Source organism: Phoca vitulina, unplaced genomic scaffold, assembly GCF_004348235.1.
Source record: "Phoca vitulina isolate PV1807 unplaced genomic scaffold, GSC_HSeal_1.0 scaffold20, whole genome shotgun sequence".
NCBI classification, from domain to species: domain Eukaryota; kingdom Metazoa; phylum Chordata; class Mammalia; order Carnivora; family Phocidae; genus Phoca; species Phoca vitulina.
The window spans coordinates 22305282-22329477 of record NW_022589723.1 but is presented as its reverse complement, the minus strand read 5'-3'; the positions used below and the strand labels follow the sequence as shown (position 1 = coordinate 22329477).

General features: G+C 36.1%; 1 protein-coding gene across 2 annotated transcripts in view; it reads left to right on the top strand.

The window, feature by feature from the left end:
* Positions 1 to 24196, top strand: part of DNAAF4 (dynein axonemal assembly factor 4) — a 56827-nt gene that overhangs the window by 27319 nt on the left and 5312 nt on the right. For both annotated transcript variants that reach the window (XM_032417840.1, XM_032417841.1), the window contains exons 5-6: positions 12061 to 12206; positions 13891 to 14000. In XM_032417840.1, the coding sequence (XP_032273731.1) occupies positions 12061 to 12206; positions 13891 to 14000 (256 nt within the window). The remainder of the gene's footprint in view (positions 1 to 12060; positions 12207 to 13890; positions 14001 to 24196) is intronic.

Below are 24196 nucleotides of genomic sequence, written 5' to 3'. Positions count from 1 at the left end.
GGTATGTTGAGAATAAGTACTACAGTATAGAGGCTAAGGTGAAAGATTTATTTCTTCTCTTAGGAAACAATGACATTTTCAAAATACAATGAGCAATGATTCAGATCCCAGGGTCCTGGGATTGAGTCCCGTATCGGGCTCCTTGCTCACAGGGAGCCTGCTTCTCCCTCTGCCTGCCGCTCCCCCTGCTTGTGCTCTCTCTCTCTCTGACAAATAAATAAAAAAATATTTTGAAAAAAAAGACATTTTCCTCACATGACTCAGGAACATGAGTACTATTACACAAACTTAGTTGTAAGCAAATAGGGGCTCATCTGGCCTTTGATCCTGATGTGTTCAGAAATAGGTAAAAGAACATATTTCTTTATTGAAAGCTAAGAGTTTGATTTTATCTGATTTTAGAATATTAAACTTTGTTTTAGGCATATTTAGTATATTTAGGAATGGAACATTTTTTTGTAAAATCCCTTATGTAATAATAATAATTAACATTTATTAGGTGATTTTCCTATGCCAGGCGATTTTATTGGTTGTATCACTCAGTCATCACAACAACACTTTGGGATAAGTACTGCTATTCTTATTTTAGTGGAAATAGATATTCAGAAAAGATAAACAACTACCCAATAAGTAAACCTGTGGGATTTGAACCCACATCTATCTGCATCTGAAACCTATGCTCTAGGTTATATGTCTTTACTACTTTAAGTGAGATCTAGTGTGTTGAAAAGTCAATAAATGGACCTATGAGTTAGGAACCATGATTATCCCCATTTTCCAGGTGAGGAAAGGCACAGAGAGTCTTACTAGCCCAAGGTAACACTGCTAATAAATGGCAGAGTCAGAATTTGGACGTGGGTGATCAGGCTCTAGAGTAGGTGACCACTGCTGTGGTATATTGCTACACGGGTAAGACAGGCAGATTAGCCATGTTCATTATTTAATTCATAACATATTTTAGCCAACTCTGTATTAAGGACATGTTTTCACTCAGAAATGTGTTAGGGAAAAAGTACTCAAAGTATATAGTCCTGGTTTGGAAAAATACTACCTTTTAAATGTTTGTTATCAAGTATCCCAAAGCCTTACAGTATCTTTCAAGAGTGACTCAGTTTGTGCTTAACCAAAATATTACTAATGATGAAATAGCAAAACCTCAGAAGTTTTAATTACCAGTCCCATAATAAAAGGCACACCACACTGATTTTATCTCTTAATGTGAAGCTGGGAGTCAAGGCTATGACACAATTACTTTGCAGGGCAGAGGAGTTAAATGTGGTGTGAGCTCCATACTCCTCTAGACCTAGAACTTAAATATAGAGTGGTGTCATTTTGATGAAAACTGCTTAATATTTTATATTAAGGTGATTTTATAAGTAAAAAATTTTGATAGGATTTTATGTGATTTTAAAAATCAACTTAGATGTTTGGAATTTGGATTATTGTACTCTTATTCTTTGGCACATCAACAAGTAAGACTCATAATTTATAATATGAGTATATATAGTATATTAGATAAGCCACTTTTTATATACAGAATACAAATGGTGTGGCAGGTGCTGCAGATTTCCTACTCAGTATATATTCTCCCTTTCTTTTTTACGAACAGAATCATGGTTTGAGGGAGGGGACAGAAGAAATGTGTTCAGCTAAAAACCTTGCCTCTTAGAAATTTAAATACCAATTGGATATTTCAAGAAATTAAAGAATAATTACATTTTTTCCTTCTAGATGTGATAATGTAATTATAGTTAGATTTAGAAAGCCCTTATCTCATAGGGATACCTACTGAAATATTTATGGATGAAAATATATGATGTCTGAGATTTGCTTCAAAATAATATGGTATGTGAAAGTAGATAGAAGTAAAGATGAAGTGATATTGGCCAGAAGTTGATAATTGAAGGCAGGTTATGAATGCATGATGGTTAATTATTCTGTTATGTCTCCTTTTATATATGTTTAAAATTTTTTATTATAAAGAGAAAAAATAAGGAACACATTGAAAAAGCACATTGAATTATTTTTACAAAATCATTTTAAATTAGTAAAAAAAAAACAAAACAAAGCAAAACTCACTTCCCCAAACTCTCTTGTAACTAGATGTAGCCCAAGTGACAAATTCTGACTGTTGAAATGCAAGAAGAAATCTGCTAAAGATTTATAGAAAAGTATTACTCCTTTCTGCTTGCTTCTCCTTTCCTTTTCCTACCTAAGATGAAGGTCTGTACCAAAAAGTTCATTAGCTATTTTAAAACCACAAAGAGGCAAGACATACACTAAGAATGATGGAATAGGGAAGAAGAAGGAGTTTGGGACATTAATGACTTTGGAAAGATGGTTACCTCCGCATTGAACCACCTTCTTTCAAGCTTATTAAGTGAGAAAATAAACCCATCCTTGGTTAAACAACTATAGTCATGTTTTCTCTTCACACAGCCTAGAGAATTTTTGACTGCTAAAAATGGATAATGGAATGCAAGGTTGGTTTAGCATTTGAAAATCATTCAATGTAATTAACTGTACTAACAGAGTAAAGGAAAAAACATATGATCATTTCACTATTACAGAAGGTATTTGATAAAACCCAACACCCATTTATAAAAATAATTTCTCAACAAATTTGGAATAGAAAGGTACTTTCTTTTTCTGATGAGGTCCTTCTACAAAAAAAATGTGTAGTAAGCTTCATATTTATTGGTCAGTTGATGAATGCTTTGCCTTGCCCTGTATCTCCAGGAGGTAGGCAAGTATTTCACTTTCACTGTTTCAGTTCAACATTATACTGGAGGCCCTAACCATTACATTAAGACAAGAAGAAGAAATGAGAGGCATAAAGATTCGACAGGAAGAAGTAAAGCTGTATTTGTAGATGACATGATTGTGTATGTGGAAATCACTAAGAAATCTGAAAAATAACTGCTAGAACTAATAACTGAATTGAGCAAGGTCTCATAAAGATTATAAAAGTCACTTAAAATTTTATTTACCAGCAGCAAACAATTGGAAAATTAAATTTTAATTTATTTGTAATAGCACTAAAAGAGAAAATATTTAGGAATAAATTTAACAAAAGAAATGTAAGACCACATCACTGAAAACTATAGAAAAATTGCTGAGAGATATTTTAAAGTCTTAAATAAATGCAGTGATATAACATGTTCCTGAGTTGGAAATCTCAATATTGATAGGAGGTTAGTTCTTTTTTTTTTTTATTTCATTATGTTATGTTAATCACCATCTATTACATCATTAGTTTTGGATGTGGCGTTCCATGATTCATTGTTTGCGTATAACACCCAGTGCTCCATTCAGTACGTGCCCTCTTTAATACCCATCACCAGGCTAACCCATCCCCCCACCCCCTCCCCTCTAGAACTCTCTGTTTCTCAGAGTCCATAGTCTCTCATGGTTCCTCTCCCCCTCTGATGTCCCCCCCCCCCTTGATAGGATGTTAGTTCTTAAATTGATCTATCGATTCAATGCAATTCCATTAGAAATCCTGGTAAGCTTTTTGTAGAAATGGACAAGTTGGTTCTAAAATTTATATGAGAATGTGAATGACCTAGGATAGCCAAAGGAACTTTTAAAAATAAGAGCAAAGATGTAAGACTCATACCACCTGATTTGAAGACTTAGCATCAAGCTACCATAATAAAGACAAGATGGAATTGGTGAAAGGACAAACCTTAAGTTCAAAACAACAGAGTACAGGGACCAGAAATGGATCTACACAAGTATGGTTTAGTGATTTTAATGAAAGGTAACAAGGCAATTCAATGGGGAAAGGAACGTCTGGAACAGATCAGGATATATTTATGGAAACAAATAAAGGTAGACTCTTGCCTCACTGTGTACATAATACATACATAAGAAGACAATCCAATAAACAATTGGATGAAAGATTTGAATGGACTTGTCACAGAGGAAGACACGAATGGCCACTAGGCACATGAGAAGATGTTCAACATTATTCGTTAGTAGGGAAATGCAAATTAAAACCACAGTGAGATACAGTACATAGTACATATGCTTTAAAATGACTAAAACTGGATACCTGGATGGCTCAGTCAGTTAAGCGTCTGCCTTTGGCTCAGGTCATGATCCAGGGTCCTAGGGTCAAGTCCCGCATCAGGCTCCTTGCTCAGTTGGGAGCCTGCTTCTCCCTCTGCCTGCTGCTCACTTTGCTTGTGCTCTCTCTCTCTCTGACAAATAAATAAGTAAAATCTTTAAAAAAAAAATAAAATGACTAAAACAGAAAACTAAAAACCATCAACACAAGTGTGGTTGAGGATATGCTGCAACTAGAGCTCTTGTACACTGGTGGTAGAAATGTAAAATGGCACAATACTAGAAGAGCATTTGGCTCTTTCCTTAAAAGTTAAGTATACATTTATCGTATAACTCAGTCATTTTTGTCTTCAGTATTTACACAAGAGAGATGTATTCACCTGAAGACTTGTATTCAAATATTTATGGCAGCTTTATTCACAATGGTGAATAACTGGAAATGATGCTCATCACTAGAGGAGTGAATAAACAAATTCTCATACATTCATAAAGTGAAATATTACTCTGCAATAAAAGAGACCACAACAGTCCATACTGCATGAAATTCGAGAAAATACTAACCATTTTATAATGACTGAGAGTGCATCAGTGCTTATCTGGGGCCAGAGGTAAAAGGATGAACTTCAAGTGGCTATAGGGGACTCTTAGAAGTGATAGAAATTTTCTGTTTTCATTATGATTATGATTTCATGGGTGCATACATCTGTCAGGACTCAATGAATTAATGTACTTTAAAATGTGTACAGTTTAGTTTTTTTAAAGATTTATTTGAGAGAGAGAGAGAGAGAGCACAAACACACGCACATGTGGGAGTGCTGGGGGGGGGCAGAGAGGGAGAGGAAGAAAATCTCAGGCAGACTCCCTGCTGAGTACAGAGCCCAACATGAGACTTTATCTCATGACCCTGAGATCATGACCTGAGTGGAAACCAAGAGTTGGATGTCTAACCAACTGAGGCACCCAGGCACCCCTGAGTACATTTTATTGTACATGAATTATTTCTTTGTAAAATTGAATAAAGTTTATTGGGAATACTTTTAGGCAGAAAAGCACCAAAATGCACATAAATTCTTCAGGTTCTTGTTATTCCGTAGTTATGCTTAAGGCCAGCCATAGTAAAGCCTCCTTTGAGGATCCTGGTCCTTGTAGTATTGTGTATGTTTATAGGAGACTGGGAAAGAGGAATCATTGAACATCTAATTAATTAACTATGGGGACTTCCTTATCTTGTTAGAAAGAATTCAGTTACTGGTACCAGCCTGTTCTGTTGAAGTAGTTTTGATTTGCCTGCTAAGCTACTAAAAGCATTGTAGAGGGAGAGATGAAACTTTAGGCCATGTGAATTTGTCCCTTTTCAACTTGGAAGAACCAGGTACTCCTAAAGGTAGAGGCAAATATAAGTCTGGAAGAAAAAAAAAAAAAAAGGATTGGTTGAAAGTGTGTAAATAGAGTTTCACAACCAGATCTCCAGATCATGACAGAAGATTGGGGGTTTACTTTCTGCAGAGTTAAAGACTGAGTGAGATTCTGCTCTGAAAATACAGAGATGGAGTGAAAGTCAGCATTGTGTAAATCTAAATACCAGTTCAAGGGATCCCCTCCAGCGCTCCTCTCCCCTTAGCTCATGCACATATGCATGCACAAACCCAGTGCACCTGGGATGCAGATTAGAGAATTCTTCTATAGGGAAGCTTATGAGTGTAGGATGAAAAAATCCTGACATTTGTAATGGCCCAGCTAGTTCTCCCTGCTGAAGCTTACTAGTCAACAGATTTCAGATTCATGTACATAGAACTTCAGTCAGAATTTTTATACTTTAATAGGAGGAGATAGACAAGATACAGAAAAATATAACTTGAAACAACCAAGTAATGAAAGGAACAGAAGAAAACTTAATTATAACTAATGTCTTCAGAGAGATGAAGACATATTTTAATTATTAAACAAGAACAAGAGGCTATGGTAAGGAATATTAAGAGAGTAAAACAGTTTGGAAATTTAAAATGTGATAAAAATTAAAACTTTAATCAAATGTTTGGAATATAGTTTCTAAGTTTTTCAGAAAGTAGAACAAAAGGACAAAGAGATTTAAAATAGAAAAGATAAAACAATCAGAGTATCCATCCAGGATGTTCAACATTCAAATAATAGGGGTATAAGAAAGAGAGAGGGAGAGACAGAATAGAGGAAATAATATTTTTAATGTTGCAAAACTTCTGAAAACTTAAATGAATTTCCACATTGAAAGAGTCTATCAGGTCCAGCACGGCAGATTTTATAATATTCATGCCAAAGCACATGAAATTTCAGCACATTTTATGTTTTTTCTTTTTCTTTTTTAGAAAGAGAGAATAAGAGTACATGAACCAGGGGGTGGGGCAGAGGGAGAGGGAAAATCTTAAGCAGGCTCCACACCCAGCTCAGAGACTGTTGTGAGGCTCGATCTCACAACAGCTGACATCATGACCTGAGCCAAAATCAAGAGTTGGATGCTTAACTGACTGAGCCACTCAGGCACCCCTCAGCACACTTTAGGCAGAGATCCTGAAAGCTTCCAGAGAAGAGAAACAGATCATGCACAAAGGACTGGGAATGTTAGTATTTGTCCTCTTAACCTCAGCACTGGAATCCTGAAACATGAATCAAAATTCATGCCTTCAAAATTCTGAGTGAAAATAATTTTCAGTGTGAAATTCTATACCCAGCTTATTAATCAAGTGTGAGGCAAGAAAAAGGACTTTTCAGACATGCAAAGTCTTACAATATTTACTGCTCAGGTATGCTGGAAATTGTACCTGTTTTCTTTTTCTATTCTTCAAAAACAATTTAGTTTGCTATGAAATATCTGGTGTTTGAAGGTTTAGTAAAACTACCCCTAATATGTCTAGGCATGGAGTATTTTATAGAAGTACATTTAGTTTCTGGTTATTCAGGTGCTCTATTTTTTCAAGTCCATTTTGGTAATTTATTTTATAGGAAATTGTGCATATCATCTTTTCAAATTTATTGGCATAAAGTTTCTCTTATTTGCTTCTATCATTATAACATTTCTTTATTCCTAATACTATTTTGTTTTTCCTTGATCAAGTATTGTAGCATTTTGTAAATCTGTTCCAAAAAGCAATTTTTGGTTTTGTTGATACTTTTTATTGTTTCTTTGTTTTCTATTCCATCAATTCCTGTGTTTATTTTTATTTTGCTTCTTTTAGTTTCTTTAGGTTTCCTCTGTTCTTTGTCCGACTTGTTTTCATTAGTTTTGAAATATTTTAATAAATGCATGTTAAATTTTTTTCTCTTAAATACTATGTTAATACATTCACAAGTCTTGGAATCTTGTGTTTTTGTTGTTGTTTAGCTGCAAATATTTTGTAACTCATCATCATTTTTTCCTTTGGCCCTTGAATTACTAGAGAGTTTTTTGTTTGTTTTTTGTGGGTTTTTTGTTTTGGTTTGATTTTTTGTTTCATTTTGTTTTGTTTTAGTTTCCAAATGTATAAAATGGGAATGACTATAGTTCTCATATTTAAAATTTCCTGTATCATTATGTTACAAGTGTGTTTATAGATTGTAGTTTATGGGGTGTATTTGTGCTTATTTTATTCTTTTAATAAGCTATGGGCCACTTAGATTTATTATTATAAATAAAATGTATCCTGATGTCTTAAGATTTTCTTCTACTATCTTACTTTGTGATTTATATTTACTAGACTTTCTTTTTGGTTCTTTTTTCTATTTTTCTGCCTTGGATTTAAAAAATGTTCTTGATTATTTTCTTTCTACTAATTTGAAAGGTCTGTATTCTATTTTTGTTCTTTGATTAAAGTTAAATTTTTTGTATTTGTTTTGGTACGTAGATATAATTCTAATTACTATATTTTAACATGCATATTAAACATTAAGGTTAATCTCTATCATTCTTGTAAATATTACAAGGAAATTTAGTACATAAGTTCCAGCGATACCCATCTTCTATGAAATTGTCTAAACATTTTAGTCCACTTTATTGGTGGGAAAGGAGATCAGTTGACTTCACTTTATTTATTTATTTTTTTAAGTTTTTTTTTTTTTTTTTAAGATTTTATTTGTTTATTTGACAGAGAGATACAGAGCACAAGTAGGCAGAGAGGCAGGCAGAGGGAGAGGGAGAAGCAGGCTTCCCGCTGAGCAGGGAGCCCGATGTAGGGCTCGATCCCAGGACCCCGGGATCATGACCTGAGCCGAAGGCAGCCACTCAACCAACTGAGCCACCCAGGCGCCCCTTCACTTTATTTTTAAATCCCTAAATTTAGGCATCACTGTTAGTATGGGTTTTTTTCCCACTATATAGTCATTACTATTTAGATTGATGTATATTTACTGATTTTTAATTTGTCTTTGCTTGTTATGTTTCACTTCTTTGTGGGTTAAATTGCCTTCCCTTTACAAGTAAATCCTTTAGTAGTTCTTTAATGAAGATTTGTGGGTGTTAAGTTCAGTTATTATCTTTATATTATACTTGTTGTTGAAGGATGGTTTGGCTGGTTGTAGAATTCCACATTGATAGTTATTTTCCATCAGTAATTTGAAGATATTTTTCTATTGCCTTTTGCCCTCTAATGTTGCTGAGAAGTCTGCTCTTGATCTAACTATTGAAACTTTATAAGGTAATCCATCCTTTGTCTCTGGTTACTTTAAAATTCTTCACTTTAATGTACTTTGATTTTATTAGTCTCTATGAAGTTTTATATTTATTTGTTTCATAATATCAGAACTTGGAATATACTTTTATTCAAAGAACTTATGTCTTCAGTAAAGTTCTGTGAACCTTTAAGCTATTGTCTTGAAATATCACCTTCCTCTTTTCTCTATATTTCTTGACCACATTCTATATATTATCCTCACATCTCTTCTAGTTTGCTGTTAAACTTATCCTTTTAAATTTTAGTGGCAGTATTTTTTCATTTTCGAAGTTCCATTTGTTTTTTCTGTTGTTGTTGTTCATTCTTTTGTCATTAGTTTCTTCATTTTTCATTATGGATTTATCCTGTCTTTGCTCTTAATAAACATGTTTAAAATTATTTTAATCTCTTTCAGATTGTTCTATAAGAAGCCATACCTCCTGTTTGTTGTGTCTGCTAACTGTCCTTTATACTGGATTATTTTCTCATGTGATTTGTAGTTATTGATTGTGTGTTCATTTTCAGCAAGGATTTTTTTTTTTTTTTGTGGGTGCATATAAAAAAATCTCAGGTGTTCTGGTTTGTGGAAGTAAGAATTGCTCACAAGGGATACCTAGAGTTTTGATTTCTCACAAGAGATATTTTTTTCTCCTCCTGTCCAAAGCCCCAGGAAGAATAGGCTTCACTTTCCTGGACCAGTGGACAGTGATTTTATAAATGTTCTTTTCACTAAGAGAGCAGCCCTTCTAAGCTTCTAGTTTCATTTCCAGCTTCCCACCTCTGTAACTATATCAGCATTAAATTTCCAGCCTTTAGCCTTTATATATGTATTTCAGATATAGATATAAATATCTTTCTAAACAGCTTTTTGTCAGCTTTTGGATTACCCCAACTGTAAATCACTGATAAGACTTTTTCTTTGCTTACTTTTTAAACTAAACTGTATATTTGAACCTTTATTTGTTATATTTTTATCAAGCATTTTATGTGTTTATAGCATTTTAGCTGGACATTGTTTATAAAAAGTTTTAAAAACTTTAACCTTATGCTTCTAGAGACAGAAAGCTAATTTCTTTTCATTTTATGTTTTATTACTTGTCTTATTTTACAGTAAGAGTTTGGAAGCTAAATAGCCTAATTTTAATGTAACTAATGGTCACATTAATGTTTTCATGAACATTTAAAAATGTTTACTTATTTTAGCAAAATTGATAAAATAAAAATTTTTTAAAGATTTTATTTATTTATTTGAGAGAGAGAGAGAGGGAGAGTGAGGGGAGAAGCAGACTCCACCCTGAGCAGGGAGCCCAACGCAGGACTTGATCCCAGGACCCTGAGATCATGACCTGAGCCAAAGGCAGATGCTTAACTGACTGAGCCACCCAGGCGCCCAAGAAAATAAATTTTTAATTTCTCATTATGGAAAATAGTGCTTATTCCCTTCATGTTCTATATCCTAGTAATCATTAGTATAATAATTTGAAGTTATATACTTCATTTTTACTTTTTATTGTTTTCCTTCTGTTATACTAACATTTAAGAATCTTATTCACATTTTTAGTGTGTTCTCCACTGTGTAGAAAACCAATTCTTTTCATTTTTACCCTCAAGTTCTCCACTCTTGGGTTCTTAATTTCATTTCTCCATGTTCTGGAACATTTCTTTGATTAATTTATTTGGAAAAGATGGCTAGGTAGTATATTTACTTAGTTCTTAGATATCTAGGAATGTCTTTTGCCTTTATAAGTAAGCAACAATTTACTTGGATATAAAATTCTTGGAACATTTTATTTGGTAGGTTAAAGCTAATTGTTATAATAAGGAGACCAAAATTACAGATCAAATAAGACAGAAATTTAGTTCTCCATAATCCAATACTTGTTATGTGACAGTGATCAATGTAGGCCTGATAGATGACTTTGTTCCACAAGGCCATCCAGGCAGGCAGGACCATCTCTGTCATTACATCATTTGGCTTCCATCTCTGGATGCCGAGGTTGGCATTGTGTTTTAGCCTGTGGGAAGGAGGAAAGAGGAGTCCACAGAAAGCAGATGTACCTATACAATGATCCATTGTATACATCACTTCTATTCACATTTTGTTGTCTCAGATTTGGCATATAATCACATCTAATCTCAAGGGAGGCTGGGTTATGTAGATTCTAGCCTGACACAGTCATATGCCTAGCTTAGAACTAAAATTATATCCCTAAAAGGAATAGGGGGGAATGGATAGAATATTAGAAGATAGATGTCTCAACCACAGACATCTAGAAAATTTGCACTCAAATTTTCTTGTTTGTTTGAGCCCTTATTTTTTCCTCCTTGTCCTCCTCTTCCCTCTCTTGGAAATGTCAATGTAGGCCATTTTCAAATTTTTTAATTTAGAAGTTTTTTTCTTATTTGTGTGCATTCATTTTATATCAAGGATATTACTCTTTGTATTTGTGGAAAATCTATTTTTCTTAAAAGTTTTGATATTGCCTTTTAAATCTGTGTATCATATTTTTTGTACTTTTGCATTTTTTAAACTTACCTTTCCTTCCTTTTATTCATATAGTTTATATTCTAACACATAGATTAATTTCTCCTCTTATATTGGCTTAACCATTATTACATCAAACTATCTTTCTAAAAATGTATAGCTTTTCATTATTACTCTTTGCTTATTCTCATTAGCTATCTCTGATGGCTGAAAAATTTTTATACCATCACAAGGAAGCTTATAGAAGATATTGCTGTAGGAGCTTAAAGGAAATAGAGGTAGTATTGGTAGTGATGGCTTTCTAAAGTGGATGTAGAGGGGCACCTGGGTGGCTCAGTCGTTAAGCGTCTGCCTTCGGCTCCGGTCATGATCCCAGGGTCCTGGGATCAAGCCCCACATCATGATCCCAGGGTCCTGGGATCAAGCCCAGCATCAGGCTCCCTGCTCCGCAGGAAGCCTGCTTCTCCTTCTCCCACTCTCCCTGCTTGTGTTCCTGCTCTTGCTCTCTCTCTCTGTCAAATAAATAAATAAAATCTTAAAAAAAAAAAATAAAGTGGATGTAGAGTTGCTCAGAGTGCCCTTCACTAGAGTGAATGTAAATTAAACACTGTGTGTTTTAACAAAGAGAATCATAGAAAAGTAGCTGGGGTCTTTGATTAAAGAAGCAATAACTAGCTGCCACACTTTCAATGATGGATTTTATATTCCTTCTAGCAGAAGTTATCTTTGGTTTATTTGTATAGGATTTTAGAGGTAGCTTTGATGTGTAATTACTTTAAAAGTCAGTTTGATTGTTATCTAGAAAATGAGAGAAAGATAACTCACTTGCTAATATTGCTTTTCAAGGAAGAAATTCAGAAAATATATTTTTGGAGAAGTTAAAGGAAGACAGTATTCCTGCTCCTCGCTCTGCTGGCAGTATTAAAATCAACTTTACCCCTCGAGTATTTCCAACTGCTCTCCGAGAATCACAAGTAGCAGAAGAAGAGGAGGTAGGTATACTTGCTGTTAGTTACAATGATCACAAATGAAAATACTTTATTATTTATTTCATCTATTAAAACTAATACTGAGTTTTGAATTTCTTAAGTATTCATTACACTTAAGATAGTACTTCTTGAATATATTTTAGTATGTCTTTTTGAGAAAAATATATTTTGCAGAATTTTTTTGTCTCCAGAACCCTGATTTACTAGGCAGTATTATTACTTATTCCAGGAGATAAATTGTTACACTTGCCACCTATTTTATCAAATGCATCATTTGCTATATTAGATTTGTAAACTTGTGTTTTGGTAAGGGATCAATATGTGTTTGGTAACAGATTTGGACATTTATTGTTAATATATTATTACAACTAATTATTATTATCATCCAGTATTTCTATTGTGACATTCTAGAATATCTCTCATTCATTTATAAATTCCTGGGCCCTGGGATTTTGAATGTTGTATCTTTACTTATATAGGCACTAAGAACTGCATTTTTTTTACTACAAGATATTAATTGTTGCCTCTCACAATTGAAAAGCTGTGGAAGTGGGGCGCCTGGGTGGCTCAGTCGGTGAAGCATCTGCCTTCAGCTCAGGTCATGATCCCAGGGTCCTGGGATTGAGCCCCGCATCGGGCTCCCTGCTCAGCGGCGAGCCTGCTTCTCCCTCTGCCTCTGCTGCTTCCCCTGCTTGTGCTCTCTCTCTCTGTCAAATAAATAAATAAATCTTAAAAAGAAAAAAAAAGGAAAGAAAAGTTGTGGAAGTAATCGAAGATCCTTAAGACATGATGACAATTTATAAATATTAACTATTTTGGGGGCACCTTGGTGGCTCAGTTCATTAAGCATCTGCCTTCAGGTCAGGTCATGATCTCAGGGTCCTGGGATTGAGCCCCAAGTAAGGTTCTCTGCTCAACAGGGAGTCTGGTTCTTTCTCTCCCTCAATAATCTCTCCTTCTCTCACTCTCTCTCAAATAAATAAATAAAATCTTAAAAATATATTAACTATTTTCTTATTATTAAACAATATATTCTAAATTTTATTATTTGTAAAATTATCTCTAGAATTATAGAATTATAATTATTTAAAAGTCATTTATATTTTTTCATTTTAGAAAAACAAATATAAGCAAGAAAAGTAAAATAATAATCACACGAACTCCCAGAAATTTCTATGAAATTTGGACTAGAAATTTTTATACATTTGATCTTTACCAGCTAGTAATGTTAAACTGAAAAGGATAAAAACTGGAAGTTTAAAATCACATTATCAAATAGTATATTAGTCTACTCAGGCTGCTATAACAAAATACCCTAGACTGGGTGGCTTAAACAACAGGCATTTCTCAAAGTTCTGGAGGCTGGAAAGTCCAAGATCAGGGTACAGGGAGTGTTGGAAGGAGAGCTGTGCTCTGGTCTTTTCCTCTTCTTAGAAGGACACTAATCTCATCATGGGTCCCCACCCTCATGGCCTCATCTAAATCTAATTACCTCCCAAAAGTCCTACTTCCAAATACCATTACATGGGGACTAAGGGCTTCATCATATGAATTTTGAGAGACACAAAGTTTCAGTCCATAACAAATGGTATTTCCATCTTATGGTAGAAGCTGAGAAATCTCAAAGTAGCTGTTAATAAAAATAAGACTTTTGTGTCCTTCATTAGATTTTGTTCTCTGATTTCAGTGGTTACACAAACAAGCAGAGGCACGAAGAGCACTGAATACTGATATTCCTGAACTTTCTGATTTAAAAGAAGAAGAAAAGAACCCAGAATGGCTGAAGGACAAAGGAAAGTAAGTTGTTTGAACTCTGGCTATGAGATTTATAATAAATCAGGTATACATTAGTACTTACTACATCTTCAAGATATCTTGACGTATGTGCTTGTGTGTATGTTGTTGGGGAAAGATAATGCAAATAAGCAAATTAGGTAGGCAGGGCTTCCTTATTTAAAAAGTCAGATCATATAACAATGCTCTTATTTTTATTTGTTTTTATATTTAAATGTCACAGAAATGAAATATATGGCATCTTTTGGGTTACTTATTAAAATCCCTTACATTTAGCATAAGTTCTTCCTAATATCTCCCTTAGAAATGTGTTTTTTAGGGGCGCCTGGGTGGCTCAATCAGTTGAGCATCCGACTCTTGATTTCGGCTCAGCTCGTGATCTCAGGGCTTTGAGATCAAGCCCTGTGTCGGGCTCCTCACCGTGAAGTATGCTTAAGATTCTCTTTCTCCCTTTCCCTCTGCCCCCCCTTAAAAAAAACTCCCTCTCTTAAAAAAAAAAAAAAATGTGTGTTTTAGGAACTAGAGTTTCTTTGATTATTCATCTCCATCTTTAAAAGATTACCAAATTATCTTATAAATTATCATTTTATATCCAGGAAATCCTTTCATTTATTTACATGTTGCTCTGTGTGTGAATATTTTTATAAAATTATCAAACACAGCGAATTTTGATACATTATGAATGGAAATTTGAATTCATATTTTGAGGCAGTTGTAGATGTTACTTATTATATTTCATTATATAGCGTTGTATATTATTTTTCTATTGTTGCCATAACAATCTACCATAAACTTAGTGGCTTAAAATATCACAAATTTACTATCTGACAGTTTTAGAAGTCAAAAGTTCAAAATGGGTTTCATTGGGCTAAAATCAAGGTATCAGTTGTGTTCCTTCTAGAGCCTGTAGGGAAGAATCTATTTCCTTTCATTTTCTAGTTTTTAGGCTGCCTATATTCCTTGGCTTGTGGCCTCCAGCCAGCAATTGCATCACTCTAACCTCTGCTTCCATAATCCCATCTCCTTCTCTGACTCTGACTCTTCTGCTTCCCTCTTTCTTTTAGAAGGATCCTTGTGATTACATTAGTCTCATTTGCATAATCTCTTACCTCAAGACCTTAATTTAGGCACATCTGTGGAGTCCTTCCTGCCATGTCATAGGTTCTGAGGATTAGGATATGGACATCTTTTGGGGGGTGGAAGGTTTCCATTACCTGTCTACCACATGTCTATATTTTTCTTTTCTTATCTTTCCTGTGTTCTTTCTTGGTCTTTTCTCCTGTCTGTTACACCAGGGATTGATATGTGGGGTTGAACTGAAGTGACAGTTTTTCTGAAGGTCAGAGGCCTGGGCCTGACAGGTTGGTTTCTCTTACTTCCAGCATTAAAGCCCTACATGATCCTTCCTCCTCTTTCTTTCCTTCCCTCTCTCCCTTGCTCCTTCCCTCCCTTCCTCTCCATTTATTCAACCATTAAATAAACATCTATTGATTGCTTGCTATTTACCAGACTATAGGCTAGGCTCTGAGCTACAAAGATCAGTGGAGGAGACAGACATATACAAATAGTTATAATACTGTGTGGGAAGTACAATACATAGAAAAGAACAAGGTAAAATGAGAATACAGAAGAGGGGCACCTACCTTTAAAGGGAGGAAGGTAGGTTCAGAAAAAGCTTCATAGAGAACGTAGCCCCTGAGCTCCTCTTAATGATAAGTAGGAGTTTTAAGAGAAAGGGGAAAGAAAGGCATTCATTTCAAGTAGTGGAGACAATATGAACAAAAGCTCAAGAGACAAGAAATAGTGTCATATATAGGTCAGGAACTATGTGTGGTTTATTTTTTGCTAAAACATAAAATTTGAGGCTACGAGTAATGACAAATGAACTTAGAAAAATCATCAGGGGCCGCGTATGCTTGGTTAGGATTTTTTTTTTAACTTATTTTTTAATTCGAGTATAATTAACATACAGTGTTATATTAGTTTTAGGTGTACAATATAACTATTCAACATTTCTATGTTACTCAGTGCTCATCATGATAAGTTTATTTTTAATCACCTTCACCTATTTCACCCACCCCCCTGCCCACCTTCCCTCTGGCAGCTACCAGTTTGCTCATTCTATTTAAGAATCTGCATTTTTTTGGGGCGCCTGCATTTTTTAAGATTTCATTCTGTAAGGTGAGGGGGAAGAATGTGTTGCAGAAAACATGGCAAAGGCCTTGAACTGGCCTTGTTGTAGGTGTTGTTGTAGGGGTGGAGGGGAGGGAAACTTGAGAAATATTTAAGAGGTAAAATAGGCAGAACTTCTTGATTGATTTTTGGGGAGTAAGAGGAAGGAGTTCCCAGTCTCTAGTTTGAATGATTGATTGCGTGATGCCACCAGCTAAATTAGAGAATACAAGATGAGGGGCCAGTCAGGAGACAATGGAGGTTAAGTTCAGTTTTTAATATGTTGAGTTGAATATGTCTCTGGGCCAGTCTGGGTGACACTGTCCAGCAAGTTTGAACCCAGAGGAGAAGCCAGCACTATAGAAATAGATTTGGAGGTTATCAGCATTTATATTGTAGTTAAATTTATAAAAGTAAAAAAGTAACTGAGATATCCGCAGAGCGTGTAGACCAGGAGAGTAGTGGCCTGAGGATAACACTCCGTGACCTATCAACATTTAAAGGTCTTGCAAAAGAAAGGAGTACACAAAAATACTCCCAGAAGCCAATGGGGTAGAAAATTTAAAGAGTTTTTGTTTTGTGTTGTTTCCTTAAGAATATAAAAGATTTGAATAGATTTGGAGACAAGAGAAAGAAGAGATGATTGAAATCTCTCTGAGCAGAGTGGAGAAAAGTGGGTGAAAGCCAAAAATGGATGGATTGTCTTGATTTTCTTTCACTTTTCCTCTTTTTAAAAGTTGCATTCATTTTAAAATTTTATAATAACAAATATTTTTTGGGGGGAAGAAATTTTCACGGCACATATTAAATGAAAGTCCCTTTTTTTTCACCCATTCTACTTGGCCAACTGCTTGCACTGCCCCCCAGCTCTAACATTCTGTCATTTCTGTAATTGCATTTGCTTATCTCTAAACTGCTATTGTCAGGATCATAGTTAATATGTTCATTGCTTGTGATGGTTTACAAGAGCTTTTGTGTTTTATACTATCTCATTAAGTCCTCACAACTGTAGTTGGGCAGGACCTACTACTTTTGCACTATTTAGCAAATGTTTGAGAAACTAGCAGCTATACACAAAATAGCTCGCTTAATTCCTATAACAATGTGACTAGTTGGATATTATTATTTTTATCCCCTTCTTACAAACATGGAAAACAGGACTAGAAGTTAAGAAAACATGGCTAAGGTGATGGTTAATAAGTAAAATCAGGATTCAAGTCCAGGTCAGTATGATTAAAAACTTGTATTCTAACTACTGCTGTATACTTCTCACAGATGAATAAAACCCACTTTCTGTCCTTGTATTCCAATTGTGAAGGCAGTCTAAGTGGTTTGGTTATGAATTGCTCCTCCTTGCAATCTGAGAATGCTGAAGCAAGCAAAGCTGAGTGGGCTGTCCTGCTGGATTGATTACTTTGCTCTAGAAAATGTTGATAGATTGACTTGGAATAGACAGAGATACTTCATTTTCTGAGACTGGAGGAAAGAAAGTGAAGACAAGTATGGACCTAGATAAGGGAAATTGACTAGTGAATACTGTTGGCCTTGCCAGGTTGGAGAACATGAATTTATAGAGATGTCAGTACAGCTGTGTGATTTATCTCCTATAGTGTTTAGTCTTTTGGATTTAAGAATAGATCTTTGGGCCAGAGTGGGATTTTTAACTGACAAGTACTGTAAAAGACCAGTAGTGCAAGGGACCAGATTGCTCATTGAAAAATAGCTCAGATATTTAGCCATGAAGTCCAGGCTGAGTTAGAAAGGAAGAAATGCCATGAGGGGCCCAGCGGACTGAGAGAAATTGGAGCAATTAAGAAATTAGATGGAGGCCAGTGTGTGACCCTGGGAGTGGGTAGCAAAAGTACAGTTGAAAGGAAGATATGCTGAGTTAAGGAGTTCCAGGTATTTCAAGAATAAATTGATAAATTGGTCATATGCATAAACCTTAGAATCTTCTGGAATCATGGCAGAAGTTGGGATAGAGACAGATGCTGGGAACCAGGTTTCTCAAAGTCCTTAATGAATATGAGAAGAGTGATTTTAAAAAGCCAGTAGACAACAGTGACTAGATGGCTATAGGGCAAAGATGTCAGGAGTCCCAAAGGACAAGGCCTTCTATATAAAGAGAGAATAACAGCTTGGATCTAGCAGAAGCAAGCCCTGACAATGCCAGTTCCTGCAGTTCCACCCCCTCAAATCCCTGAGGTGGGGAGTTGGGTGGAGGGGTATTTAGTGGGGAGGGTGGCAGAGATTAGCACTGCCCTCAGGGCAGAGCCAGGTTTATTTTAGAAAGGATTTTGTGGAAAAGTTGAGGGTATAGGGAAGGACTGGGAGGTGGAGTCTATTATGGCAGAACTAGGAATAAGAAAGTATGAAGGAGGAGCACCTGGCTGGCACAGTCGGTAGAGCATGGGACTCTTGATCTCAGGGTCATGAGTTCAAGCCCCACAGTGGGCATGGAGATTACTTAAAAAAAAAAAAAAAATGCAAAGGAGTAGAGGGGGATGGGAGTAGGAAAGGCCAGAAACATGAAGACAAGGGAGAAGTGTGCTTTTAAATCAGTGCTCAAAGGTAACGAGGTTGAGTGAAATGGTGAGACAGTCCTTTGGTACAGGTGTTATGATGCTGGGACTAAAGGTCCTAGACAGTGTTGGTCTGGTCTTATTTCTGATACACTAAAGATGTGATTTGGATTTAAGCGTAGAAAGGGCTGGGGCACATGGGTGGCTCAGTCGGTTAAGTGTCTGCCTTTGGGCTCAGGTCATGATCCCGGGGCCTTGGATCGAGCCCCACATCTGGCTTCCTGCCCAGTGGAGAGTCTTCTTCTCCCTCTGCCCCTCCCCCTTCTTGTGCTCGTGCTCTCTCTCTCAAATAAATAAATAAAATCTTAAAAAAAAAAAAAAAGAGTAAAAGGGAAGATAAGATTTTTGAGCCAGGGTTGGAATTTTGACTAAGAGCAGCAAAAGTGTGTGTGTGTGTGTGTGTTAAAATAAAATTAAAAATTTTAAAAATTAAAACATAGAAATAAAATTGCTGGCAAAAACAACAAATTGGCAGCAACCCTAGTGCAAAAGTATACTTTGCAGCAGTCAGACATGGTAGATTGTCATTACTTTCAGCCTCTTTTGTTTATATACCATTTTGCCTTACTACCTCCAATTAGATAGAAAAAGAAAGAGACGTAAAATAAGAGGACCAGAGAAAGAGTGTTGAAAATGAGGAGAGATGGAAGAAAACTTGGTAACTAATAACACCCAGAGAAATAGAGCAAAGTACGGTTAATCATAGTGCCAAGTACAAATACATAAAAGGAAAGGTAAGACTTATTAGAATTGTATCCTCACTAGCAATGTAATGCAGTACAAAGGATAGAAATAGACATAATAGAACTGATTCAGAAGTAGAGTGTTGAACTTAAGCCAAAGGATGAAATACTTTCATCTCTGGAGGCTTTGTTTCATGATAGCCTTCTATATTTACACAGGTGAAAATAGTCCAACTGTTCTTACTATGCTAAAACCCATGGGACACTTGTTTCACAAAAGGGTAGAGGTGGGCAAACCTTTCAAAAGAGCAATAGCTTCTTCATTTTTCTCTGCCTACCCTTCCACTGCTGTGTCTTAGTTTTAAATGCCGAATCTCTACCTTTTGGGAGAATAAGTAAGCTTAGGTAATTTTATTTGCTCATGAAAGCATTTTACCTTTTCCAATTAACGTTATGTACCAAACAGCTTTTTACTGAGAATATCTCACATAAAACAGAGTCTAGATGCTCTAATTTAGATATGTGCATGGTATGATGTTATTTAACAGGCTTACATGACTCAGAATCTGTAAATAACTTTAATAGCTACCCTTCTAGACACCTGTAATCATATAAAGTCAATGGACCATTGTTCTGTGTCACTGACATTGCTCTGTGCTTGGTTTTTAGCGTAAGTTTTTTGGACTCTGTCTTAACTTCAGACTTAAATCCCTTCTTTTCCTACCCTAAGGCCACTTGAATCCCTTCTGCATACCTCACTCTCTACAGCAGTCTAATGTTACATAGGAGGGAATTAAGGATATATTATTCTACAATCTAGTTCCCAGCATCATATTGCTATTATTACATAGCATACATCTAAATACATCTAAATTTTCTTTTCTTTCCTTTTCTCTTCTCTTCTTTTCTTTGTATGTGGGGCTTGAACTCATGACGCTGAGATCAAGACCTGAGCTGCAATCAAGAGTCAGATGCCTAACCCACTGAGCCACCTAGGTGCCCCCTGAATTTTCTTTTTATTCTTTTGGCCTAAGTGCCAGATTTTGTAGCTGCCTAGTACCCCAGTCCTTTTAAGATTGGAGATCTGTTTTGCTTTTGTTTTTCCTTTTGCTACCAGCCTAATTCTACTTCTGAACCCCATCTTTGTTTATAAGACCCTGCTGACAGACTAACCTAGTCTGCCCATCTATATTTCTGCTTGTTGTTTGTGTTTGTTCTGTGGTTGGATTCTATCTGCCTGTCCGGATGTCCTTTTACTTCATGTTGGACTTTTTGTTGCTGATTATTGATCATCTCCTCCCAACACAGTATACAGTTCTACTTGCCAAACTGAATTGCTTTCTAATTCTTAGGTTTGGGTCCATGCCCTGGCAAGAACTATGAAGGGTTAGCCTACCACAGTTTCATGGATACAGGGGAGAAGACAGGAGACTCATGGGTCAGAGACAAAGGACTATTATTCAAGGCACAGCAAGCAGTGTGAGCTTCACGTTGTTTCCCTTCGCTCCTCAAGTCCCACAAGGCCAATGCAAAGGCAGGCCCAGGTTTGAACCACAGCTCAGAACACCATATTTAAGGAACACCATTTTTTAATTTACTTTTACTTATTTTAGAGTGTGTGTGTGTGAGAGAGAGAGAGAGCGAGGATGGGGGAGGGTGGGAAGAGCAGAGCAGGAGGGATAGGGACAAGGAGACTCTGCGCTGAGCAGGAGCCCGACATGGGGCTCAATTCCAGGACCCCAAGATCATGACCTGAGCCGAAATCAAGAGTCAGATGCTTATCTGACTGAGCCACCCAGGTGCCCCCAAGGAACACAATTTTTTATAAGAGGATTGTAAGCAAACATGTCGAACTTTTGCCCCACAAGGAGATACTATCTTTTTTTCATACTGAACAGTAAATAAATCTGTTCTTTGCCCCAGAGGAAGACACTATCTCTATTTTCCAAGGCTGTGTGCTATACAAACATCTTTGAAAAGATTGTCCCAATTAAAAGCTGACCGTGCATCTGACCTAAGACATGCATGAACATAAGATTCCCATGGAGAATCATCTCCCAACAGCCCTTTGCACCTGCCTACTTTCAGGACAGATTTGCCAAATCTGCCTTGCTCTGCTGCATTTTAAAAACTCTGTTTCTGGAGATAAGACACTTTTCTTATACTGCTACCTTTTGCCTGACTTAAAGAAGTTTAGAATCCATATTCCAAGATGACTTCTTTGAGGTAATTATCATTTTGTTCAGTTGCTTGTTTGTATGCATTTTATAGCCCATAATATTCTGTTGCAATACAGTACCTGTTATGGCCTAACTTGTCATTTTGTTTATTATGTAGTTTCCTCTTTCTGTTTCCATCATGAGTGCTAAATTGTACTGCTTGACGTGCCTTCACTAAGGCATGCTGATACTCAGCTTTAAAAGCTCCCCAGATACCCAGGAATGTTTTCTATGAGATGCTGAAAGAGACAGGGACTTTTAAAGTCCTTTCAGGGGCAGGTGGCTCTTACAGTTCTTACTGACCACACAACAGAGCTATTCTGTCTTCTGTTGGAATCGTGTATTGCTCCTGCCCCTATTGCTGTGGCTAAGCCCTACTACTTCTGATTTCTCCTAGCTTTCTCCTGCCCTTTTCTTCACTGCTCTCCACAGTGCTTCTTTCCTATCAGTCCTGCCTCTGGTTGCTTCTCCCACACTCAACTCTTGTACAAAATCTTTGGCCCTTTTGGCCATTGCAAATCAGAATGTTTCTTTCTTTATGAAGGCACACCAGTCAGTCATCATAAAAATGACAGGGATGTTTGCAATTGTCCATGACTCTTTTGTTCTCACTGTACATACAGTATAATAAGCACCCAGTATGTGTTGAATTAATGAGTACTTTTGCAGAATTCTTTTCATTGACATTGCCTTATTTGGAACATTAGGGGAGGCTTCATGGTTATTAACTTCTCTATTTAAATTTGGTGTGCAAAGGTTACTGCCTTCTAGATACAGGTTTAATTTTTTTTCCCCTTTCCTTTTGAAATTTGGCTATTTCCTAGTTCAAAATCACTCTGAAAGCCATCAGGCAAATTTTTGGATGTTTGTAGTAGCATCGAACTTAAAAGAATTTGGATTTATATTTAATATGTACATGTAAACATTAAAAATATTTTAATACTTCATATTTCTTGCTATTATGCCTTCTACAGAGGTTCTTTTAGTAATTTTCATTGTAAACTCTTTTTCCCTTAGGACCTGGGAGAATTTTTCTGACAAAACTGTTACATTGTAAAACTAATGTTAAAGATGAAAAATGGAACTGTTCTTCATTTATTTTTAAATTTTTTAAATTTTTTATTTTTAATTTTTTTTGAGGGAGGAGGGGCTGAGGGAGAGGAAAGAGAATCTGAAGCAGGCTCCATGCCCAGTGTGGAGCCTGATGTGGGCTCACTCCCACAACCCTGAGATCCTGACCTGAGCCGAAATCAAGAGACAGACACTTAACCAACTGAGCCACCCAGGTGCCCCCAAAATGGAGCTGTTCTTCAAATGTGTATGTTAATATAAGATTTGTACAGACATATAGACCAGTGGAATAGGTAGTCCAGAAATAGCCCTCCCTTCTATGATCAAATGATTTTCAACAATTATTCAATGTAGAAAGGATAGTCTTTTTAATACATGGTGATGGGAAAACTGGAAATTCATATAAAAAAGAATGAAGTTGGACCCTTACTTAACATCTTATATAAAAATTAACTCAAAATATATCAAAGACCTAAACATAAGAGCTAAAACTATGAAATTCTTAGAATAAAACACAGAGTACATCATGACATAGGATTTGGCAGTATTTCTTAGATGTGACATCAAAAGCATCAGGGTGCCTGGTGGCTCAGTTGGTTAAATGTCTGACTCTTGATTTTGGGTCAGGTTGTGATCTCAGGGTCATGAGATCGAGCCTTGAGTGGGTCTCTGTGCTTGGCAGGGAGTATGCTTGAGATTTTTTTCTCTCCCTCTCCCTCTGCCCTTCCCCTGTCCCTGCTCACACACATTCTCTCTCTTTCTCTCTCTAAAAATAAAAAAAAAATTTTTAAAAAGCACAGGCAACAAAAGAAAAATAGGTTAATTGAAATGCATCAAAATTAAAAACTTTTGTGCATGAAAGACACTATTAACAGAATGAAAAGACAACCTATGGAATGGAGAAAATATTTGCAAATCATATATCTGATAAAGGGTTAATATCCAGACTATATATAAAGAACTTCTGTGGGGCCCCTGGGTGGTGTAGTCCATTAAGCATCCCACTCTTAGTTTCAGCTCAGGGCTCATCTCAGTGTCGTGAGATCGAGCCCCCCGACGGCTCTGTGCTCAGCGGAGTCTGCATGGGTTACTCTCTCCGTCTCTCTCTGTCCCCTCCCTCAAATAAATAAATAAATCTTAAAGAAAAACCCAAAAACTTCTGCAACTCAACAAACAACCTTTTTAAAAAGTAGGCAAAGAAAATAAATAAATAAATAAAAATAGAAAGTAGGCAAAGGACTTAGACATTTCTCCAAAGAAGATATACAAATGGCAAAAGCACATGAAAAGATGTTGAATATCACTAATTATTTAGAAAATGCAAATAAAAATCACAATGGGAAACTACTTTACACACATTACAATGGCTGTTATAAAAAAACCCCCAGAAATAACAAGTGTTGGTGAGCATGTGGAACAATTAGAACCCTTGAACATTGTTGGTGGGAATGTAAGATGGTACACAGTATGGA